General features: G+C 48.0%; 1 protein-coding gene and 1 long non-coding RNA gene across 2 annotated transcripts in view; one reads left to right on the top strand and one right to left on the bottom strand.

The window, feature by feature from the left end:
- Positions 1-1,170: 1,170 nt before the first annotated feature.
- The window catches only part of LOC115470969 (protein spire homolog 2-like), a 101,784-nt gene continuing 81,849 nt past the window's right edge, over positions 1,171-21,105 (bottom strand). The window contains 5 exon segments of the mRNA XM_030204617.1: positions 1,171-2,979; positions 7,138-7,253; positions 15,767-15,794; positions 16,435-16,502; positions 18,525-18,659. Coding sequence (XP_030060477.1) covers positions 2,757-2,979; positions 7,138-7,253; positions 15,767-15,794; positions 16,435-16,502; positions 18,525-18,659 — 570 coding nt within the window. The 3' untranslated portion in view covers positions 1,171-2,756.
- On the top strand, positions 9,880-16,788 carry LOC115470970. The gene is made up of 3 exons (XR_003942264.1): positions 9,880-10,022; positions 14,414-14,503; positions 16,352-16,788. It is a non-coding gene; the product is annotated as an uncharacterized LOC115470970 (long non-coding RNA).

Raw genomic sequence — 21,105 nt, 5'->3', positions numbered from 1 at the left:
TGCTAAAGCAGGGGTCCACAATTTCAATGTTTAAGGTCAGCTTTTCAGGTTTCCCTAATGAACATGCATTAGATCTGCAGACATTTTATCTCATCACATATGTAAATGAGAATCACTTCTTTACTCTCCAAAAATACAAGGGGCAGTACTTTACAATAAACTAGTAATTGGAGAAAATCTTTTTTCACTCAAAGTGTAATTATGCTCTGGAATTCATTTGTCAGAGAATGTGGTAAAAGCAGTTAGTGTAGCAGGGTTTTAAATAGAAGTTTGGGCAAGCTCCTGAATGAAAAGTCCATAAGCCATTATGGGAAAATCCACAGTTTATTCCAGGGATAAGCAGCATAAAAATCTGAGGTACTCTTTTTGGAATCTTGCCAGGTACTTGTGACCTCGATTGGCCACTGTTGGAACCAGGATACAGGGCTTGATGGGCTTTCAGTCTGCCTCCGTATGGTAATTCTTATGTTCTTAATCTCTCTGAGAACAAAACAATCCCAATGCTTATCATCCGATTATCGATCTGTTAATGTTTAATAAAGATTGAAGAAAGATAACGGATGATAAGCGTTGGGATGGTTTTGTTCTATGGATGATTGCACCAGTATTAAAATTGCTTTCACTAGTATACAGTTGGGACTCAATCTCTCTCATGCATATTCATTAAGGGTATCCCAAAATATTGACCCCCTTTGTGTCATCTGTAAATATGATCACCTCACTGGCTGCTCTTTTTATTCACATATCGCTTATTAAAATGTTCGACAGCACAGGACCCATTACTGAACGTTTCCATGTGAAAATCTGACCATTTAGTCTCATCTCTGTTTCCTGTCTTTTAATCACAATAAGACCTTGCCTGCTTCCTGTAACTTTAATTTGCTGAGGAGTCTCTCTTGCATGAGAGAGCCTTCCCCTTCCACCCCCTACTTCCTTCTGGGCTGGCCCCAAGCTTAAAGAAGCTTTGAGGACTGAGTTTGCGCACCCCATGTGCTAAAGCTTTTCTCTCATTTTCTGTGTACGAGGAAACTGCTTCATACATCAGGCCCTTGGTGTTGAATGGAGGTGTAGAAAGCAACTCCGAGGTGTGCTCTGTCCCTGTTTCACTCATATCGATGAGCCCCTAAGTGCAATACGATGCTAGCGGACTGCAAACGAGATGAGCGAGCACCAAACTTTCACCTTTGTCATCTTGTTAGCCAACCGACATCCACGTGTGCTTGAAGGTACTTTTTCTAATATTTCGAAATTGTGTTACTGCGGCCTGTACCCTGGTCTGGACACTGTGCTCACAAGGTTCGTTGGAGGTCACGACACTGAAACTTGCTCTAAACATTTTTAGTCGCGAACACACTTATTCTGCGCAGGGACCGCAGCTATGGAATTTGCTGCCATTAGATTTGCGCACACACGTTCCAGTGTGAAGAGTTAAGGCCTAGTTCTTCAACGTGTCTCTGGAGCCTGAATGAGAGTTGGGAGCGGCACTTGTTGTTTTTGGTTTTATTGTATCATCGGGTTTTGATATAGGTTTTAGTTGTTGTTATTGTTTTTGATACTGTGTCTGTGTGATTTGTGATATAAATAATACAAAAACATTTAAATACATAAATCTACAGACAAGACATGAGAGACTTCATGATAAGGATAGCAGCAAATCACCTTCAATGCACATCTCTTCTTCACTCTATCAATACATTTCTCCTTTAGCACACTGATGTGGTCAATATACTGTAATATACTGCTATGGTTACTGGTAAAGTCCATATACATTTCTCATTTCTTGTATTGATAGAGTCCATACATACATGTATCCATCTCTCCATGGGCCTTTATAAGCTTCTCCTCCAGTCTGCTGACAGGACTGTTAATAGAGGTCATTCCACTGAGTTTTAATACTCTGCTTATTGCTTTGGTACACACAGATGCAGACCGAGGGTCACCTCTCTCAGCTACTTCATTTTATGCTTCTCATATGCTTTGGTTCTTTTGATTTATTTGCAAATTTGGAACAAGGATTCTATTCCTATCCCGCGGTCCAACTGGAATTGTTCTGAAACATCAGAATCGACACCTCAGCTCTCCTGCCGGTCAATGTTATTTTTTTTTTCCAGCCTCATTTAGTAAAAGTGCTTTTAATTGATTCTGTCATCTGTTGTATTTGCCGAGCAAGTGACTGAGCTGGAGGAGAAAGCCATGACGCAGACTGATTCGGGCAGTTTCCCCAATCCTGCTCCTCTCCCGCTTTCTAGGACGCATGTTGAAAAGCAGGGTTACAAGTCTCAGCAAGCAATGGCCCGTTGAAGCTTCCCATAGAGAAGAAAGCCGCTTTTATGAGCTGCAGGGATGCGATGCTACGGACTGCGCTGGTGCAGCACTGGAAGTATTCATGGTTTTGGCCTAGGTGATGGGGATTCGTGTGCTGCATAGCAACCTTGTCCTAAGAATTTTAAAGCACTTATAGCGAGAAATGATTTTTCCTTAACTGGAAATATCCTGCAGCATTAAGACGTGCACAGTGTTTGTCTCTCTGCACAGCTGATGGGAAATCCATCCTACACTGCCCTAAATCCCCTGTGATACAGCGGTCACTTCCTTATAAGGCTGTGCAGATGGGTGATGGTAAAGTGGGCAGTCTGGAGCACTGAGCCACATCCTAGGAAGTTGTGCCAGGTAGGTAGTGCCAGGATGGGAAGTCCTGTAGTGTCTGTCATGTCCTGCAAGGCGAGTAAAACCAGACTGGGCAGTGCCAGGCTGTGTCACTGTCGTTTGCCCATATGACTGGGGAGGGGGTGGTAGGTCTGAGCCCTACGGCTCCGGCACGGGGTGCTGTTCAGAATATCCACGCTCTTACGACTCGTGCTGATAACATCAGCCACAAAGCAGCTGCAGTCTCTGCAGACATCCTTCAGGACGCAGCCGTGTGCGTAGATGTGCGGAAACTCCTCCTCCACGCTGCGCCAGTGAGTTCCCCTCAGGCATCTGTAAGAGAGGATGACAGAGTAAACTGCAGAAGGACATCTTCAGTGGGAAAAGTACTCTGCCCAGGAATATTTAGTAGCTGTTGGATAGAAGAGAAGGTGGATATTTTGGGTTGAAATGTTAAAAACCTTGAGTAGTGTGTGCAGTTTGGGTCACTCCGTATAAAGAAAAGATATAGCAGAATAGAGAAAGAAAACCAGAGAAAAGCAACACCATTGATTAAGGGGAAGGAACAGCTCCCTTATGAAGAGAGTTTAAATGGGTTAGGGCTCTTCAGCCTGGAAACGACAACAGAAAGAAGACACGATAGGGATCTATGAAATCACCAGTGCGGTGGAATAGTTAAATAGGACACTGTTGTTTTCTCTTTCAAATACCGCTAGGACTAGAGGTCACTCTGAAACTAAGCAGAAGCAGAAAACAAATTGGAGAATATATTTTTTCACTCAGTGCATAACATAGACGGATTGACAGTGATCTGGGCCCTTGGGCAATAAGGGTCATGGGGCCCTAAACCAGGGGCATAGCCAGGCCTCGCAGTGGGAGGGGGCCAGAGCCCGAGGTGAGGAGGCACATTTTGGTCTGCCACACCCCCTGCCACTCCCCACCCACTGCCGCAGCAAATACCTTGGCTGGCGGGGCCATGGAGGTTGGCGCCAGAGACCGGCTCTGGACAACACTTCACCTCTGCCAGCAAAACCAGGGGCCCAGAGAATATTTGAGGGGTCCCAGGCCCCCGTGGCCCCACATAGTTATGCCACTGCCCTAAACACCCATCAAAAGTGATGAATTTAGATGGAAGCTAGGGGAGAGTGGGCCCTCGGGCAGTGCCTTATTGTTCCAGTGGTCAGTTGACCCCTGATGTATAATCAAGCTGTGGAATTTGTTTCCAGAGAATGTGGCCAAAGGTGCTAGTATTGCTGAATTTAAAATGAGTTTAGACAAGTTCCTGGAAGAAAAGCCCATGAACCATCATGAGTCAGGAGACTTGGGAAAGCCACTGCTTATCTTTTGGTGTGAGCACTAAGGAATGCATCTGATCTTCTGGACTCTGCCAGGTACCTTTGACCTGGTCTGGCCACTTTTCAAACAGGATGCTGGGTTTGATGGACCCTTGATTGGGCTCAGCCTGTCACATCATGGAGGCTGTTCTAGTAGCATCTATTTCAGTGGTGTGCTGGACCAGGCTCTCACAGGCTCGCAAGAGCCGGTTGTTATGTTTTGAAGAATTTTGGGAGCCAGTTGTTAAAGTAGGGCTTCTTTAACAACTGGCTCCCAAAATGTGGGCTTGGGCCCCCTGCTGAATTCTCTTTTACTTTGCTGGTGGGGATGCTGAGCCCTGCCAGCCAAGTAAATAGACTACTGCTGCTCCCCGCTCCTTGTTTCCAGCTCTGGGCAGCAGGCTGGGACTTCTCGAGCATATGAGAGAAGTTCCAATGTGCTGTTCAGAGCAAGACGTTGGGAGTGGTGGCAGTCCATTTATTGGTTGCCAGCAAAGGTATGCCTAGTGTGCCTGCACGAAGGGAGGGAGGAGAGAGAGGCAAGTGTTGCTCCCCCCCACCCCCCACCCGGCCACCCCTGTCCCTTCAACTGCAGAGCTGGCTACGTCCGGAGAAAGAGCCTGTTGTTAAAAATTTACCAGCACAACCCTGATCTATTTACACATGTAGAACCTCAGATGCAGAGATAGGTTGGAAAGGCCTGAAAAATAGACATGTCCTTCCCACTTGATGGATCAGGAAGTGAAGGAGCAGCTGGAAACAGGAACTCTGACAGGTCAGGAGGCAGGTACACAGGACTGGAGGCAGGAACACTGGCCAAATGACATGTTGTGAAGGCAGCGTGTAAGAGAGCACAGCTGCCTTAAATGGGTCCAGGACCCGATCTCATCACAAGGTGGATCCAACCCTGGCTCCCCGCCGAGCCCAGCAGACGAGCTAGGGCGTGGGACATGGCTTGGAGCTGTGACATGCACACTGGGCAGAAGATTTCAAAGTATTGTCTACACTGACACGTAGATCTAAGAAAAAGATCTACGTGTCAGTGTAGATCTTTTTCTTAGGTGCTGCCCCCCAAGGTGGACCCAAGCATCAGGTAACTATGATTTGGGCTATTCACAAAGTGGGGAAATAACCCCCCACAATAGGGATAGAATGCTAGGCTCTGCTCTTGCAGTCATTATGAACAATACAGTGAGATTGTGAGGGAGTGAGTGAGACAGAGCTAGGCATCCCTGGAAACACTCCCTCACTGAGATTGCAGGTCAGCCGCTTCACAACAGGTGGCGCTAAACCTGCCATTTCAGAGACTGAACTGCAGAGTCAAGTGAGCATAGGGATGGTCAGGCTGGCTGGCCAGGAGGGTGGGACGACAGTGAGCAAGAGGCAAAAGCCCTCCTGCAGGTTAGAACAGGAGGGGTTCTGATACAGAGGTCCCAGAAGGAAAGAAGCCACCCTGTGGGCTCCCTAGCTGTTGTGTAGGCTACCAGAACCTGGCTCAGGTAAGATACTTTTTCCTGCTTGACTATTTATTTATTATCCAAAAATAAGTTTTGGTTCAAAATGACTTACAGTTTACATTTAGGTGAAATTACAATAATGTTTTACAGTTAGAAAATAGGAGTGGAACATCGATAGCTTATAGAATTTTTTTGAAAAGGTAGGTTTTCAGTTCTTGTCTGCAGGGCCGCTGAGAGACAGAGCTGCTGGGCCCCCCCCCCCCCCCACTCAGGTCACAGCCGCCAGGCCACCCCCACTTGGGACGCAGTTGCTGGGTCGCTGGGCCCCACCCACCCACAGGCGGGACGCAGCCGCCGGGCCCAACCTGGAATGCAGCCGCCCCTCATTTACTCTCAGGCTGCCACGAGAGACATACTGTAGCACCGGGCCCCCCTTTAAGGCCGAGAGGAGCTGACGCACTGAGGTGGGCTATCTCACTTCATCTGCTCCTCCCCAGCCTCCAAGGGGGGCCCGGTGCTACGGTCTGTCTCTCAGCTGCTCCAGTGTACCGGGGACCGGTTCCTGATAGGAGCAAGAAAGAGACAGACCCCGGGGCCCAGTGATGGGCCCCCCTTGGAGGCTGGGCACAGGGAATTTTGCTCCCTCCCTTTTGGCGGCCTTGCTTTTCTGAACTGAACATAGTTGGTAATGCTTCTTGTGACCTTGGGTATTGAGTTCCACCATTTGGAACCCAGATAACTAAATTAAGACTTGCAAGCCTTGAGACTAAGAGAAGAACTGAGAACGTACAGCTGTGTTTGGGGCGGACTGGGCCTGCCACCAGAGGCGTGCTTAAGACTGTGGGTTCTGGCTTCCCAAAAAGAAAACAGAATGATAGGGATGAAAGGAATAGAGGAAAAATCTAAGAATCTTCTCATGCTCCCGCATAGCTCCCTAGTGTGACTGCACCATGTGGGGATCTGATCATCCCATCTCAAAAAGTATATGCGGGAACTAGAAAAGGTTGAGAGAAGGGCAACAGGAAGGATAAAGGCTAAACAGGTTGGAGCTCCTCAGTTTAGAGGAAATATGATAGAAGTTTAAAAAATCATGTGTGGGATGGAATGGTTAAATAGGAAATGGTTTCTTAATATTTCAAACAACACTAAAATGAGAGGAGCCTCCAGGCCACAAGAGGACATTCCATGACACAAGAGGACCCTCCAGGCCACATGATACAAGAGGACATTCCATTCAACAAGAGGACCCACCATGGAAGTAAAGGGAACGGGGATGGGACTTGATATACCACTTTCTGTGGTTACAATCAAAGTGGTTTATGTATTATATACAGGTACTTATTTTGTGCCTAGGGCTATGGAGGGTTAAGTGACTCACCCAGAGTCAGAAGGAGCTGCAGTGGAAATCGAACCCAGTTGCACAAGTGAACCCGCCATGCAATGGACATTAGTATGATTCTACATGGCATAACTCATATTCTGTCTTGCCAGGGCCCCTCTTTGGTGCACTCTGCCAGGCGTGTCCCCATCTCTTCTTGCAGTCCTCTTATAGAGGCCCCTTCCTGAATGCAAATATACTGTTATTCAGCCCTATGTATCCCATCAGAGAGGACAGAGCAGGAGGTCGGCAGCCTGATTAGTGAGATGGTAGGGTGGAAAATCAGGGTGGGGAGCAGGAGGATTGTGAAGCTGTGACTCACTGGAAAGCATCTCCCCTGTGAGGGGGATTTCCCTTCATGCTCATTGTTCCTGGACGGCTTTCAAAGCCTACAGTGTATACCGGGATATGCGGCAGCTTCTTGGATGGCATCTTCATCTGTGGAAAGACACAAGAGAAAAGAGATGATTATAGCCAGGAATATGTTGTCTGGTCAATATTCAAAATGATTCAAATAGGAGGAAAGACTCCGGCCTGCTCAAATCGCACTCTGCAGGCCAGTTGCCGATATTCAGTGGCACTTAACTGGCCAGCGATACTGACTATCGGCTCTGGCAGGCCATTTTTGAAGTGTGCCAGACAGGGGTCAGGGAGGAGCTGGTCACAATAGTCAATGATAGTGCCTGTACAGCTAAACAACCAAATAGGACCACAGATACCAGCACTGAATATCAGCTGGCACTTATATAACTTCCAAGTCCCGGCCGCAAGTGTGTTAAATCCACCCTTCTGAGATCCACCTCGGATCCCCCTTTTCCTCTGAAACCCCCCAGATCCCCTCCCAGGATCACGACAGGCCTACCTGTTCAATCCCTGGTGGTCTAGTAGGAAACAGGCAGGAACGATGCGCACTCACTCCTACCCGTAGTGACTGCCTCTTCAAAATGGCTGCCACGACTTCTAGCAGCAGTCTCATGGTACTTCAGTCCTGAGAGGTTGCACTGCAGTCATTTTGAAAAGGTAGGGTTACCATATGTCCGGATTTACCTGGACATGTCCTCTTTTTGAGGACATGTCCGGGACAACCGGGCGGGTTTTGCCAATCTGCCCGTTTGTCCAGATTTCTGGACAAACGGGCAGGATGGTGGGCGGAGAGCCCGCCCACCAGCCTGCCCGTTTGTCCAGAAATCCGGACAAAGGGGCAGATTGCTAGCCTCCCCTCCCCTTAGTTACTACAGCCCTAGTGACTTAAACTCTCGGCGGCCATTTTGAATCAGCGCCAAGATCAGGAACAGGAAGGATGCATGCAGGGCAGCGCCCCGGGCAGGAAAGAGGGGGCTCTTTCCTGACCCGAAGAGGTCACTAGACCACCAGGGCAGTAGTAAGGGGAGGGGGTGATGGGGGAGGGGAAAATGTGACAGGGGCAGGGTGGGGTGTGTGGTGGGGCGGGGCATGTGTCCTCCTTTTTGGGGGACAAAATATGGTAACCCTATGAAAAGGCGGCAGTGACAGGCCTGAGCAAGTGGGCATTGCTCCTGCTCATTTCCCGTTAGTCCTGTTGCAATCCTGCAGAGGGCAGTCAATGGGACGTGACTGGATGTTCATCCAAGCGGGTGGATGGTAGGAAGCGAGGGGGATCCAGGGGTGTTCTTACAGGGGTGGGAGGGGGGATCAGAACCTGGCCAGAAATCAATATGTCAGTCCTGGCCAATATTCAGCGGAATACCAGCATAAGTGTAAGTGTTTTCTGCGGGTCCCGGGTGAATATGGACCCACATAAGCTCTGGCAGCTATCTCGGAATAAATTAGCACCTGAATATGACTCAGCATTAGACGTCCGAATATTTACCTGATATATTTATATGTATTGATATCTGCTACTTATACTGCCTCTCATCCTACAAACAGCAAAGCGGTTTACAAAAGAAAAATAAATCAAAGAAAGAGACAATGTCATCATTTAATAACCTTTGCAATCAGCATGCAAGTGCTTTTCTTCTGTACCCATGGGTATAGTAGCATAATGACTGAATGGCTTAGGTATGGTGGTGCAGTGCCTGTATCCAGTCCCCCTGTGTACAAGGCATAGAGAGGGGAATGGTGACTAAGCAGGCATCACCTCCCAGTGGCACAGGGATGTCACTGTGCCATTGTACACATGGGTACTGTAGTGTACAATGGCACAGTGACATCCCTGTGCCACTGGGAGGTGATGCCTGTATTCAATGCTTGTGTGTACAATAAGAATATAAGCACTGCCATACTGGGACTGAAGGACCATCAAGCCTAGTATCCTGCTTCCAACAGTGACCAATCCAGGTCGCAAGTACCTGGCAAGATCCCAGAACAGTAAAACAGATTTTATGCTGCTTATCGTAGAAATAAGCAGTGGATTTTCCAAAGTCTCTTAATAATGGCTTATAGACTCTTCTTTTAGGAAATTAGCCAAACCTTTTTTAAACCCTGCTAAGCTGACAACGAATTCCAGAGTTTAATTAGACGTTGAGTGAAGAAATATTTCCTCCGGTTCGTTTTAACTTTACTACTTACTGGCTTCATTGTGGGTCCCCTAGTCCTAGTATTTTTAGAAAGTAAACAAATGATTCATGTCTTCCCATTCCACTCCACTCAGTATTTTATAGACCTCTATCATATCTCCCCTCAGCCGTCTCTTCTCCAAGCTGAAGAGCCCTAGCCACTGTAGCCTTTCCTCATAGGGAAGTCATCCCATCCCCTTTATAATGTTTGTCGCACTACTCTGTATCTTTTCTAATTCCACTATCATTTTTTTTGAGATGCTGTGATGGAAGGATTTTAAAGATAGCTTTTCAACTCTGTGTGAGTGACCGACAGTGCACTCTCTCATTAAAGTGATAATTCTGTTCATGTGAAAACAATTTGGAATGTGTAAGAAGATAAGACACAGCTATGTGCAGGGGGAGGTGGAGCATGTTTCGAGTGCAGGCTGGCCACCTAGACAGAGAAACATGTGACCACATTCTCAAGCATTCTTGTAATTTTCCTTAACTCTGAAAATGAGTTTTAGCTTAATAAAAAGGGAAGCTTTTGACAGTGAAATCAGAAGCTCACCTATGGGCAGACATGTCACATAGGAACCTGAATGCCTGGTTATGAGACTCCAGCTTCGCAGAAAAAGGGGCTTCTCTCAGCTGATGTAAAAAGCCTGGGTGATGTGTGACCAGTGATGTACTACTACTACTACTTAACATTTCTAGAGCGCTACTAGGGTTACGCAGCGCTGTACAATTTAACAAAGAGAGACAGTCCCTGCTCAAAGAGCTTACAATCTAATAGACAAGTGAACGGTCGGTCCGATCGGGGCAGTCAAATTGGGGCAGTCTGGATTCACTGAACGGTAAGGGTTAGGTGCCGAACGCAGCATTGAAGAGGTGGGCTTTAAGCAAAGACTTGAAGATGGGCAGGGAGGGGGCTTGGCGTAAGGGTTCAGGAAGGTTGTTCCAAGCATAGGGTGAGGCGAGGCAGAATGAGCGGAGCCTGGAGTTGGCGGTGGTGGAGAAGGGTACTGAGAGGAGGGATTTATCCTGTGTGTATATTATATCTCTTTATTATTGCTTCTCCTGGTCAAGACACTCCTGGCTTTGCTTGGATGTAGTGATGTATGACCGGTGATGTGACGATTGTTTCTTTTGACCTATAGATAGGTATTATTGTCTCTCTTCAGTTATATAGCTTAATCGTTGTGTATATATCTTAATCATTGTGTATCTTAGACAATAATGACTTACACACTCTCTGTTTGAAGTGAACCTCTAATAAAAGTCTAATTTACCTAATAGGAATCCAAAAGAATCCACAGTAATTATTGAGCAGTCTGTGTCAGTGATTGATTAGGCAGGCTGTAAAATTAGAGCAGAACAGATGCGGTGACTAGAATTGTACCCACTGTTTGAGGTGCGATTCACCATGGAAGGATACAAAGGCATTTTTGCTGTCCATTCCTTTCCTAATCATTCCTAACATTCCTTTTGCTTTCTTAGCCGCTGCTGCACACTGAGCAGAGGGTTTCAATGTATCATGGACGATACCTAAATCCTTTTCTTGGGCGGTGACTCCTAACGTGGAACCTTGCATCACGTAGCTATAGTTTGGATTCCTCTTTCCCACATGCATAAATCGCACTTGCTTACATTAAACGTCATCTGCCATTTGGATGCCCAGTCTCCCAGTCTTGTAAGATCCTCTTACAATTTTTTGCAATCCTTTTGCGATTTAACAACTATGAAAAACTTTGTGTCATCAGCAAATTTAATTACCTGACTAGTTATTCCCATCTCTAGATCATTTATAAATATGTTAAAATGGCATGGTGACAGCTCTGTGCCAGTGGGATGTGGAGCTTGTATTCAGTGCTCACGTGTACAGTGGAATTGTGACAACTCTGTACCTGTGCTGCGGGTGGGTAGAGGAGAATCCCAGCTCAGAAGCAAGGGGATCAGAGCTAGGGAGAGGTCGTCTCAGAAACCAGCATGGATGTAGAAGAGGGGGTCACTGCTAGAGAAGGGTCAGGCTAAGCGAAGTCTGAGCCCACTGGAACTGAACTTGTGTCAAGAAGAGGAGAAACAGCCTTTGGGTGCAACACCTTTTTTTTTTTTTAACGGATAGGTATGAATAGGTGGGCTGTACATATTAGTCCAAACGCAGAAAAACCACTGTAAATAAACCTGAGGGAGAGTGGTACAGGAGTTCCCGGAGAGGAACAGCAGAAGAATCAGAACTGGTTTAAGTTGACTTGCAAATCATTTGAATTGTAAAGAGTTGAGTTCCTTTTGCAAAGATTACTGTGTGCAGTGCGGTTGGTCCATAGAGAGAAAGAGAGCTGGGACCATGGCCCAGCCAAACCGAGGGTTGCATCTTCCCAAACGCCACGGATCGCAATTCCGGAACTGTGAACCCACTCGCAAGCTTGTCTTGAGAGTGAACTGAGCCTGTGAGAGAGTTCTGAGTGACAGAGTGTGGGTGAATCCAAGGAATTGTCCCTGTCAGCTTGGGTCCGAGCGAACTGAGCCTAGCCTAGGGGCGAGACCCAGGCTACACCAGGTATTTTCCTGTCCAGTGGCGTAGTGTAATGGGCCTGGAGTTTGGGTCAGTGTGGAGCTTGTATTTTAGTTGGCCCCCTCATGTTTTGGTGCAAGCTTGAGCAGCTTGCAAAGCAGTTTGTAGGAAAGAGGATGTGCTATAGGCTTAGCTAGACTGGTGGTTAAAAACAGTTGGAAACTGTATGTGCAGAAGGAACAAACAGGAGATGAGGCGAGGCTGTCTGACTATGAAGTCATCTGTTAGTTATGGACTAGAAAAGTCAGGGAGATCCAAGATGGCGCCGCTCTGCTAGGACGCTCTGAACCTCTCTCTGACGATGCCGAAGCGTAGGGGGAAAATAGCGGGCAGAGCTTCCCGCTGCAACCTCCTTTACTTGGTCCTATTGACCAATTTCTGAGGCCACGAGCAGCTGTACTGGAATGCGGAACGCTACCGGTTAGGAATGTCGGCGAAAGGGAGATTTCGGCTTCCTCCGGTCTAGAAACAACGTTGAGCCCCGCAGCGCGAACTCCGTCTCCCCAACCCCTCTGTGCAAGTTCCTTCCTCTCTGACCCGACAGGGTCCCCCTTGGAAGTAGGTACGGACCCAGGAGAACGCCGGGGAGAAGCGACGAATCTATCTGAGGAGGGAATGGAGGGCAGTTTGCCCATGAAGCCGGCGAGGAGGGAATGAAGGGCAGTTTGCCCATGAAGCCGGCGGGGAATGAAGGGAGAGAAACTGAGAGCCGAAGTGAGGTTCGTGAGCAGCTTCCAGTAAGGTTTGAATTGCCTAAAGAGTTAGCGGTAAAACCAAAAGAAGTGACTCTAGATGTTTTGTGGGACTTAATGTCTAACCTGGGACAGCTTTTCCTTAAACAAGTTAACGAGGTTTTACCAAAAGTAAAGCATATTGAAACTGAATTACAAAAAAAGGAAGAAGAGACTAATGCTTTGAATGAAAAAGTAGAAAAAATTGACCAAAGGATTGTGAAACTGGAAACAGTACAAACTACGATGTTAAAAGACTTGACGAATATTAGGCAAAAAATGGAAACATTTGATAATTATACTAAAAATCATAACCTGAGATTTGTCAACTTTCCCAGATTATCAAATGTTCTTCCTTTGGATATGTTGAAGCGTTATTTTTCTGAAGTTTTGAATATTATGGAAAAGGACTTTCCACCCTTTTCACAAGTATACTATGTCCCGGGGAAGAATTTGAATCAAGAAATTGAACAACCGATTGACGTCTCTCTTTTGCTTGAGACCTCTGACTCTGACTTGGCGACGGCCTCTACTCTGGTGGCGACTGTCGCCTTAATGCCCGATAAGAATTGGATTTTCCGTCTTTTCTTTCGAAATAAAGAGAAACCCTTTTTGGGTTTTAGAATAATGTTATTTCCTGATGTCTCTAAGGAGACAAGACGACGGAGGAAACAATTTTTGCTCACTAAGCCGGAGGTATTGCACTTGGGGGGTACCTTCTTTTTAAGGTACCCCTGTAAGTGCATAATAAGGCTTGGGGGTAAAAAATATATGTTTACTGAACCTGTTCATGTTTCAACATTGATAGCCTCAGTTAAAATTGAGAAGCAGTAGAAGAAGATGATGTACAACTTTCTAGCAGAGCATAATTGTTGTTTAAATTAATTCCATTGTTATATTTCTCCCTTAGATTATTTAATCTTGGAGCTCCGTTTATGGACTTGAGAGTCAATAGATTTAGAAAAGTGAAGATGTATTCACATTTTCTTTTCCTTTTTGTTTTTTCTTTCCCTTTATTTACTGGTGTAAAACTTTTACTATTGACTCTATCCTACTCAAGAAGTTTTCTTGTAATATATTGTTAAATGAATAAATAATAAATTAAAAAAAAAAAAAAAGTCAGGGAAAGACCCCTTTCCAGCTGAAGCCCTCAACTGCTGAGTGTGGTGCAGATTCCCCAAACTTCTCTCAGGTTTCACTGAAGAGGGGTTATCCCAGCTGATGGACACCGAGATGATGTTTCTAAGTTTGGTGATGTATATTTAATCTTCTTCTAATAAATGTCTGTATTTCTTTAGTATTTGTATTTGTGTAAGTATGTTTTCTTGCTTTTACTCATTGGGATCCAAACGGACCTAGTACATGTGCCTACCATAGTTGCCACCTGGGGCAGAACACCCCCCTCCTCCGAGCAAGGGGGTATGCGGAGCAGATGTGCGGCTGTTGGCTCTGCCGGTCCCCTGCCCCAGAATAGGAAGTTGACGTCAGAGGGGGCAGGGGACCGGCAGAGCCAACAGCTGCACACCTTCTCCATGTAACCCCTCGCTGCCTGCACCCGGGGTAGACTGCCCCCATTGCCCCGCCCTTGATACGCTAGAGTCCCTGTCCCTAGAGAACTGTTCTTATGTCACAGGACTTTTGTCAAAATTTTTATGTTTGTGCATTTAGGGGAAAGTCCTTCAGTTGCAGCTTTATTTTTTCTTTCTGAATGGCTCATAGGTTTTTGCAATCTCTCTGCCCTATGTTTGTCTGGAATTCACATGTGGCTTGAAGACTGTTTTTGCTGGAAGATCAGCATGAACAATGCCAAACCAGCTCTCTACTGCTTTCATTCTCACAAAGAATCTGCTGCCCTTTGGAAGGGTGAGTGTTGTGCTCTTCAATCACAAGGCCTTGGTCTTCTGCACTATTTTAGCTGAGATTAACCATGTTCTAGGTAACATATAGGCATATTTTCAAAGCACTTAGCCTCCCAAAGTTCCATAGAAACCTATGGAACTTAGCCTCCCAAAGTGCTTTGAAAATAAGCCTGATAGTAACATAGTAGATGACGGCAGAAAAAGACCTGCACAGTCCATCCAGTCTGCCCAAGAAGATAAATTCATATGTGCTACTTTTTAATTTGTACTGTCCTCTTCAGGGCACAGACCGTATAAGTCTGGCCAGCCCTATCCCCACCTCCCAACCACCAACCCCGCCTCCCAACCACCAGATCTGGCACAGAACCTATAAGTCTGCCCAGCACTATCCCCGCCTCCCAACTACCAGTCCCGCCTCCCACCACCAGCTCTGGCACAGACCGTATAAGTCTGCCGAGCACTATCCCTGCCTCCCACCAAGTAGCCAAGGGACTGTTACGAAGGGCCTTTTGTAACTATCTTTGAGATGTGTTCAGGTTAATATCTAGCTTCAGATCCATAAAGCGTGACCTGAAGGATTTTGGGTCTGATGTTTCTGTGCCTGGCTGATACTTGAATCTGACCCCAGGTCTTTGCCGTGCAAGGCTGCTGTGGATCATTTCTCACAGCTATTGTCATGAGCAGAGACTTAAATTCAGGGGCGTAGCCAGACAGTCAATTTTGGGTGGGCCTGAGCCCAAAATGGATGGGCACAGAATTCAGCCCCTCCTGGCCCCCTTCCGCTCTGTTCTCTGCATTCTGCCTCTCCCCCTACCTTCGAACACAAAATATTAAATACCTTAGCTTGTGGGGATCCCCAAACTGCACAGCTGAAGATTTTTTTCCTCCTCAGGCAGCCAGTGCTCTTCCAAACAGCAGCTGGCAGGCACTTGACTTCAGCTGACGCCGTTGCCAGGAGTCCGTATACGCTCAGTGCTTCCGCACGTGTGAAATGTGGAGAGGGGCCGGTGTGCGGTGCCAGCTGCTATTTGGAAGAGCATTGGCTGCCTGAGGAGGAGGAAACCTTTAGCTGGTGGGGTTTGGGGATTTCCACTGCAAGACTGCCACAATTTTGGGTGGGCCTGAGTCCAAATTGGGTGGGAAATTCTCATGCTGAGAGGTTGATTGGTAACACTGGTCGAGCAGCAGGTGCCCCCAGTGCATAGTACTCAGTGCGGTTACAGCCTCACTTTCTTATTCAGAGTGAAAATAAAATGTTTCTTCTTACCTTCTGACTGCAGGAACCACACACAGACCTGTCAGGAGATAAAGAGGGTCATTTAGGATGCCAGGGTCTAGTGAGGCACAAAAGCACATGTTATGTGGTTAAGCCTAAAATAAAATAATCACTAGTGCCATCTCCACCCCACGAAATAGCCAGTTTTGAGTTTAGTGGCCAGTGCACAAGCGATTTAACCAGCCAGGAGCCATTTCTGGCTGGATAAATCACTTTGAATATCGACCCTATGGTTATTTCCCACAAATGGAGGGGGGGGGGGGGGGAGGGTGGCTACTGTAGATTTATAGACGTAGTGGAGAATATTGAAGAATGGGGGGGAGGTTGTGGTATTTTTAATTTTTCTAATTTTAGGATTGAAAGGTTTAGGAATATGGAAGATAGGGTGGGTTGGTTTTATTGTAAACCACTCAGTTTTAATTAGTTCTTGAGCTGTATATACAAGGTTTTATTAATGAAGATAATAATAATGTTAGCTAATTGGGGGGTGTCTCCTCAAGATCTGGGGGTCAGGCTGGTCAGCAAGGTTCCTTCTGAAGGTGATGCCTCTTTTGTTCCCTCCTCTGACAAAATTAGACACTCAACCTCCGAGAAGGCTCTTGAGTCGCCCAGCAGTCTTCCTCTGCCTAGTGCTGACCGTGGGGCTTCAGCATCCTCACCTCTTGCAGAAGAAACAGGCAGCAGGCCAGGAAAACAATGGGAACCTCACTCTGCAGCAACAGCAGATCTGCAGGGTAAAAGGTCAACGGTGAAGATCAGGCACAAGTCCCTCCCCAAGAACATGGACGGCCTTAAAGTACAGCATCAAAACTTCCAGACACATTTTTCAGCAATCTCCTTCCCAACCCAGTGCTCCATGGAGAAGTCTAAATGTTGCAAGAGACTAGAGGTCTTAATTCCTCCTCCACCCATCCATCTACAGCTCTACATTCAGCAGGAGACTGGGGGATCCCCATCCATTCCCCACTCCATCCACCACTCTACAGTCAGCAAATGACTAAGGGATCTCCATCCATCACCCACCCCATCTACCAGGGGCGTATCTGTGTGGGGCCTCAGGGGCCTGGGCCCCCGCAGATTTCGCCCTGGACCCCCCTACCGCTGCCAACCCTCTCCCTCCGTTGCTCGCCTACCTTCACTGGCGGGGGACCCCAACCCCGCCAGCCGAGGTCCGCGTCCTCCTGCCCCTGCCGGCTGCCTTTAAAGAATTCCGTCAGCTGGCGGGGGACCCCCAACCCCCGCCAGCCAAGCCGAGGTCCTTTCATTTTTCCACTGAAGCTGGCGCCGACGAAAGTTTCTTTTGAGTCTGACGTCGCTGCACGTTGTACGTGCAGGACGTCAGACTCAGAAACAGAATGAAGCTGTTTCTGAGTCTGACGTCCTGCACGTACAACGTGCAGCGACGTCAGACTCAAAAGAAACTTTCGTCGGCGCCAGCTTCAGTGGAAAAATGAAAGGACCTCGGCTTGGCTGGCGGGGGTTGGGGGTCCCCCGCCAGCTGACGGAATTCTTTAAAGGCAGCCGGCAGGGGCAGGAGGACGCGGACCTCGGCTGGCGGGGGTTGGGGTCCCCCGCCAGCGAAGGTAGGCGAGCAACGGAGGGGGAGGGTTGGCAATGGCAGCGGCTGGGGGGAGGGGGATCGGCAATGGCGGCGGCGGCGGGAGGGGGGGCTATAATGTGCCCCCTCACTCTGGCCCTGGCCCCCCCTACCGCCGCAGTTCAGATACGCCCCTGCCATCTACAGCTCTACATTCAGCAGGAGACTGGGGGATCCCCATCCATTTCCCACTCCATCCACCACTCTACAGTCAGCAAATAACTAAAGGATCTCCATCCATCACCCACCCCATCCACAGCTCTACATTCATCAGGAGACTGGGGGATCCCCATCCATTCCCCACTCCATCCACCACTCCACAGTCAGCAAATGACTAAAGGATCTCCATCCATCACCCACCCCATCCACAGCTCTACATTCATCAGGAGACTGGGGGATCCCCATCCATTCCCCACCCCATCCACCACTCTCCAGTCAGCAAATGACTAAGGGATCTCCATCCATCACCCACCCCATCCACAGCTCTACATTCATCAGGAGACTGGAGGATCCTCATCCATTCCCCACCCCATCCACCACTCTACAGTCAGCAAATGACTAAGAGATCTCCATCCATCACCCACTCCTTCCACAGCTCTACATTCAGCAGGAGACTGGGGGATCCCCATCCATTCCCCACCCCATCCACCACTCTACAGTCAGCAAATGACTAAGGGATCTCCACCATCACCCACCCCTTCCACAGCTCTACATTCAGCAGGAGACTGGGGGATCCCCATCCATCACCCACCCCATCCACAGCTCTACATTCAGCAAATGACTAAGAGATCTCCATCCATCACCCACCCCTTCCACAGCTCTACATTCAGCAGGAGACTGGGGGATCCCAATCCATTCCCCACTCCATCCACCACTCTACAGTCAGCAAATGACTAAGGGATCCCCATCCATTACCCACCTCATCCACAGCTCTACATTTAGCAGGAGACTGGGGGACCCCCATCCATCCCATGTACAGCTCTTCCTTCAGCAAGACACCAGGGGAAATTCATAGAACTGTGAAATGACCTTTCTGTAAATAATGGGCCACAAAATAGACCTTGGACAAGCTTTGCCTTCTCTGCAGACAGTTACTGCTAACCAAAACAGTCTGATGCCTCCAGTTTCAGGATTTCCTACCAGGATCCATACCTTCCCTTTCTTTAAGCTGTTATAAAGATCTTTGCTCTGGAAGAATTTCTCCATTTCGGCTTTCACCAACACTCTGCGCACGTTAATCACTTCCTCCAGGGTCAGAGCCAGACTTTCCACGGGGTGACTGAACTCCTGCATCCAAGCAGATCCAGGAGGCAATGTGTGATCAGTCTCAGCAGATTTTAGCCAAAGTACTAAGTAAACCTCAGTCCTGCCTTGCAGCACCCCCAAGTCCTACAGTATAGTAAGATAGTAAAGTACCGGTCAATATTGGCAACTTAAACTGGCAGGAGAGGCTCTTGACCACTTAAATCATAGTCAATAGGTTGGCTGTCAATATTCAGCAGCACGTAACCGGGCAGTGCCTCTGACCAGCCATTTGAGAAGTGGGCAGGAGAAGGGAGGGCCGCTGAGAGACTGAACCAGGCCTGGGGCAGGCCCCCCCCCACAATCCTCACCACTGCCCCCCCCAGATCACTGCTGCAATTGAAATACCTTGTTGGCTGGCAGGGATCCCGAGGCCCCACCAGCAGAAGACGTTTTCCTCCAGCGCTGCTGTTCTGCCAATTGCCTGTCCCTGCGGCTGCTTTTTATCTCAGTGCACGCTCGGTTTCAAATCCAAGCATGCGCGCCTGGGAGGGAAAGCAGCCGCTCAGCTGAGCAGAAGAGCAGCGCTAGAGGTTCTCCTTCAGGTCCTCCCCAGCCACCAAGAGGGGCCCGGCCGCAGCGCCGGAGTTTTCTTTCTCCTGCTCCTGTTGGGACGCGATCACTCGGGTCCCGTCAGGAACAGGAGAGAGAGAGAGACCCCGGAGCCGGGCCCCCCTTGGAGGCACGGGCCCGGAGAATTTTGCCCCCCCTTCCCCCCTCCTCTCAGCGGCCCTAGAGAAGGGCATTCTGGAGGCGGAGTCTGGGAGGAGACAGGAGCTATGCAAATCCTAGCAGTATTCAGTGCCAGCTCCCGCACAGCTAAGTGACCGAATAGGTTCACATAAATAGCAGTTCTAATTTTGGCTGTGGGTGGCGACACTAAATATCAGTTGGCACCCACATAGCTTCTCTCCTGCAAGCCTACCAACAAAGTCCTATCCTCCTTCTGGCACCTTCCAACAATAGTGCCCCCCACCCGATACTAGATCCCCCTCTCAGCTGCCTACCTGTAGGCCACCTGCCAGGGCCCACCTTTAACTCCATGGTGGTCCAGTGGGTCGGTCAGGTAGGAGCGAACTACTCTTGCTCTTCCCCTTAGCAGCTACCAGTAGAAAATCGCTATCGTGAGCTCTAGTGGTAGTGTCGTGGTACTACCACTAGAGGCCAGCCTTATATTAAAGCCATTTTCTACTGGGAGACGTTAGGGGCAGAAACGTGTGTGATTCGCTCCTGTCCAACCAACCCCACTGGACCACCAGGGAGCTAGAGGTAGGCCTGGGGGGGGGGGGGCAGCAGGAGGGGGGTCTGGTATTAGGAAGGGGGAGGGTTTGCGAGATGGGATTGGAATTGGTGGGGATGGGGGAGGAAAAGGACTGATCCAGTTATGCGAGTTCCAGGCTAATTTAGCCGGTGGCTTTTGCTGTCTAGGAATATTGACCGTGTAGTAAATGATGGCAGATCAAAACCACCTTCCCCCTGGGTTTTTTTCTTTCTAGTTATGGGGCAGCGACTGTGTGCCTTAGCCTGTAGGAGAATTACCTCTCCTAGCTTCCTCTTTCCTGTGGTTATTGTAGTCCTTTTCTTTTCATCTTTTGCATTATTGAATTTGGAAACTGCTATGATAGTGTGTTCTCTATGGTGGTATATCAAGAATAAAAAAAAACCCCTGAAACCCGAAGACCCTGTGCAGTCCGTCCAGTCTGCCCAACAAGACTTCCAGAACTGCATCACTATTATGGTGTTTTTCATGATCAATACATGATTAAATCAACAATATTACTAACTAACAACATTTTACTGTCTAATTTCAACTGTCTTTCTTCCCCCACTTTTTGTTTTGTAACTGCAATTTGAAACGGTATAGTAAAATGAATAAACGATAAACAATACAAAATGCACATAATTGATCCTGATTGGTCTTTGCCATAATTGAGACACAGACCATAGAAGACTGACCGGCACTGGAGCTGCCATCAAAGCACCACTTCTGCCCATCACAACACAACAGCAGCAATGAGGTCATTTAAATCAGTCCTTTGGACACGCCCAGACAGTTCAGCCAGTTGTATACCAAGGAGGAGTGTATATAAATCTCATGCATATTCATTGTGGGTATTCTGAAAACCCAACTGGCTAGGTGTCCCGAGAACTGGGTTAAGAAACGTTGATTTAAGTTATGTATGGATTCCATCCTCTTGCAATATAAGGACCCTCTGTGTTTATCCCATGTATTTTTTTGAATTCCCTCACTCTCTATGTCCCCACTACCTCTACTAGGAGGGAATTCTTGGCATCCGCCACCCTCTGTGTTAAAAAGAATTTAGCTCCCGCAATGCAGAATTGCATCATTCATTGTTTCCAAGTACCTCTTAAGCATCCCTATTTACAGGAGCAAGAGGAGGGAGGATGGGAGGGCAGGGGCCGCCTATAG

Source organism: Microcaecilia unicolor, chromosome 5 (assembly GCF_901765095.1).
Source record: "Microcaecilia unicolor chromosome 5, aMicUni1.1, whole genome shotgun sequence".
In the NCBI taxonomy this organism is placed as follows: domain Eukaryota; kingdom Metazoa; phylum Chordata; class Amphibia; order Gymnophiona; family Siphonopidae; genus Microcaecilia; species Microcaecilia unicolor.
This window is presented reverse-complemented; position numbering and strand designations above follow the sequence as displayed.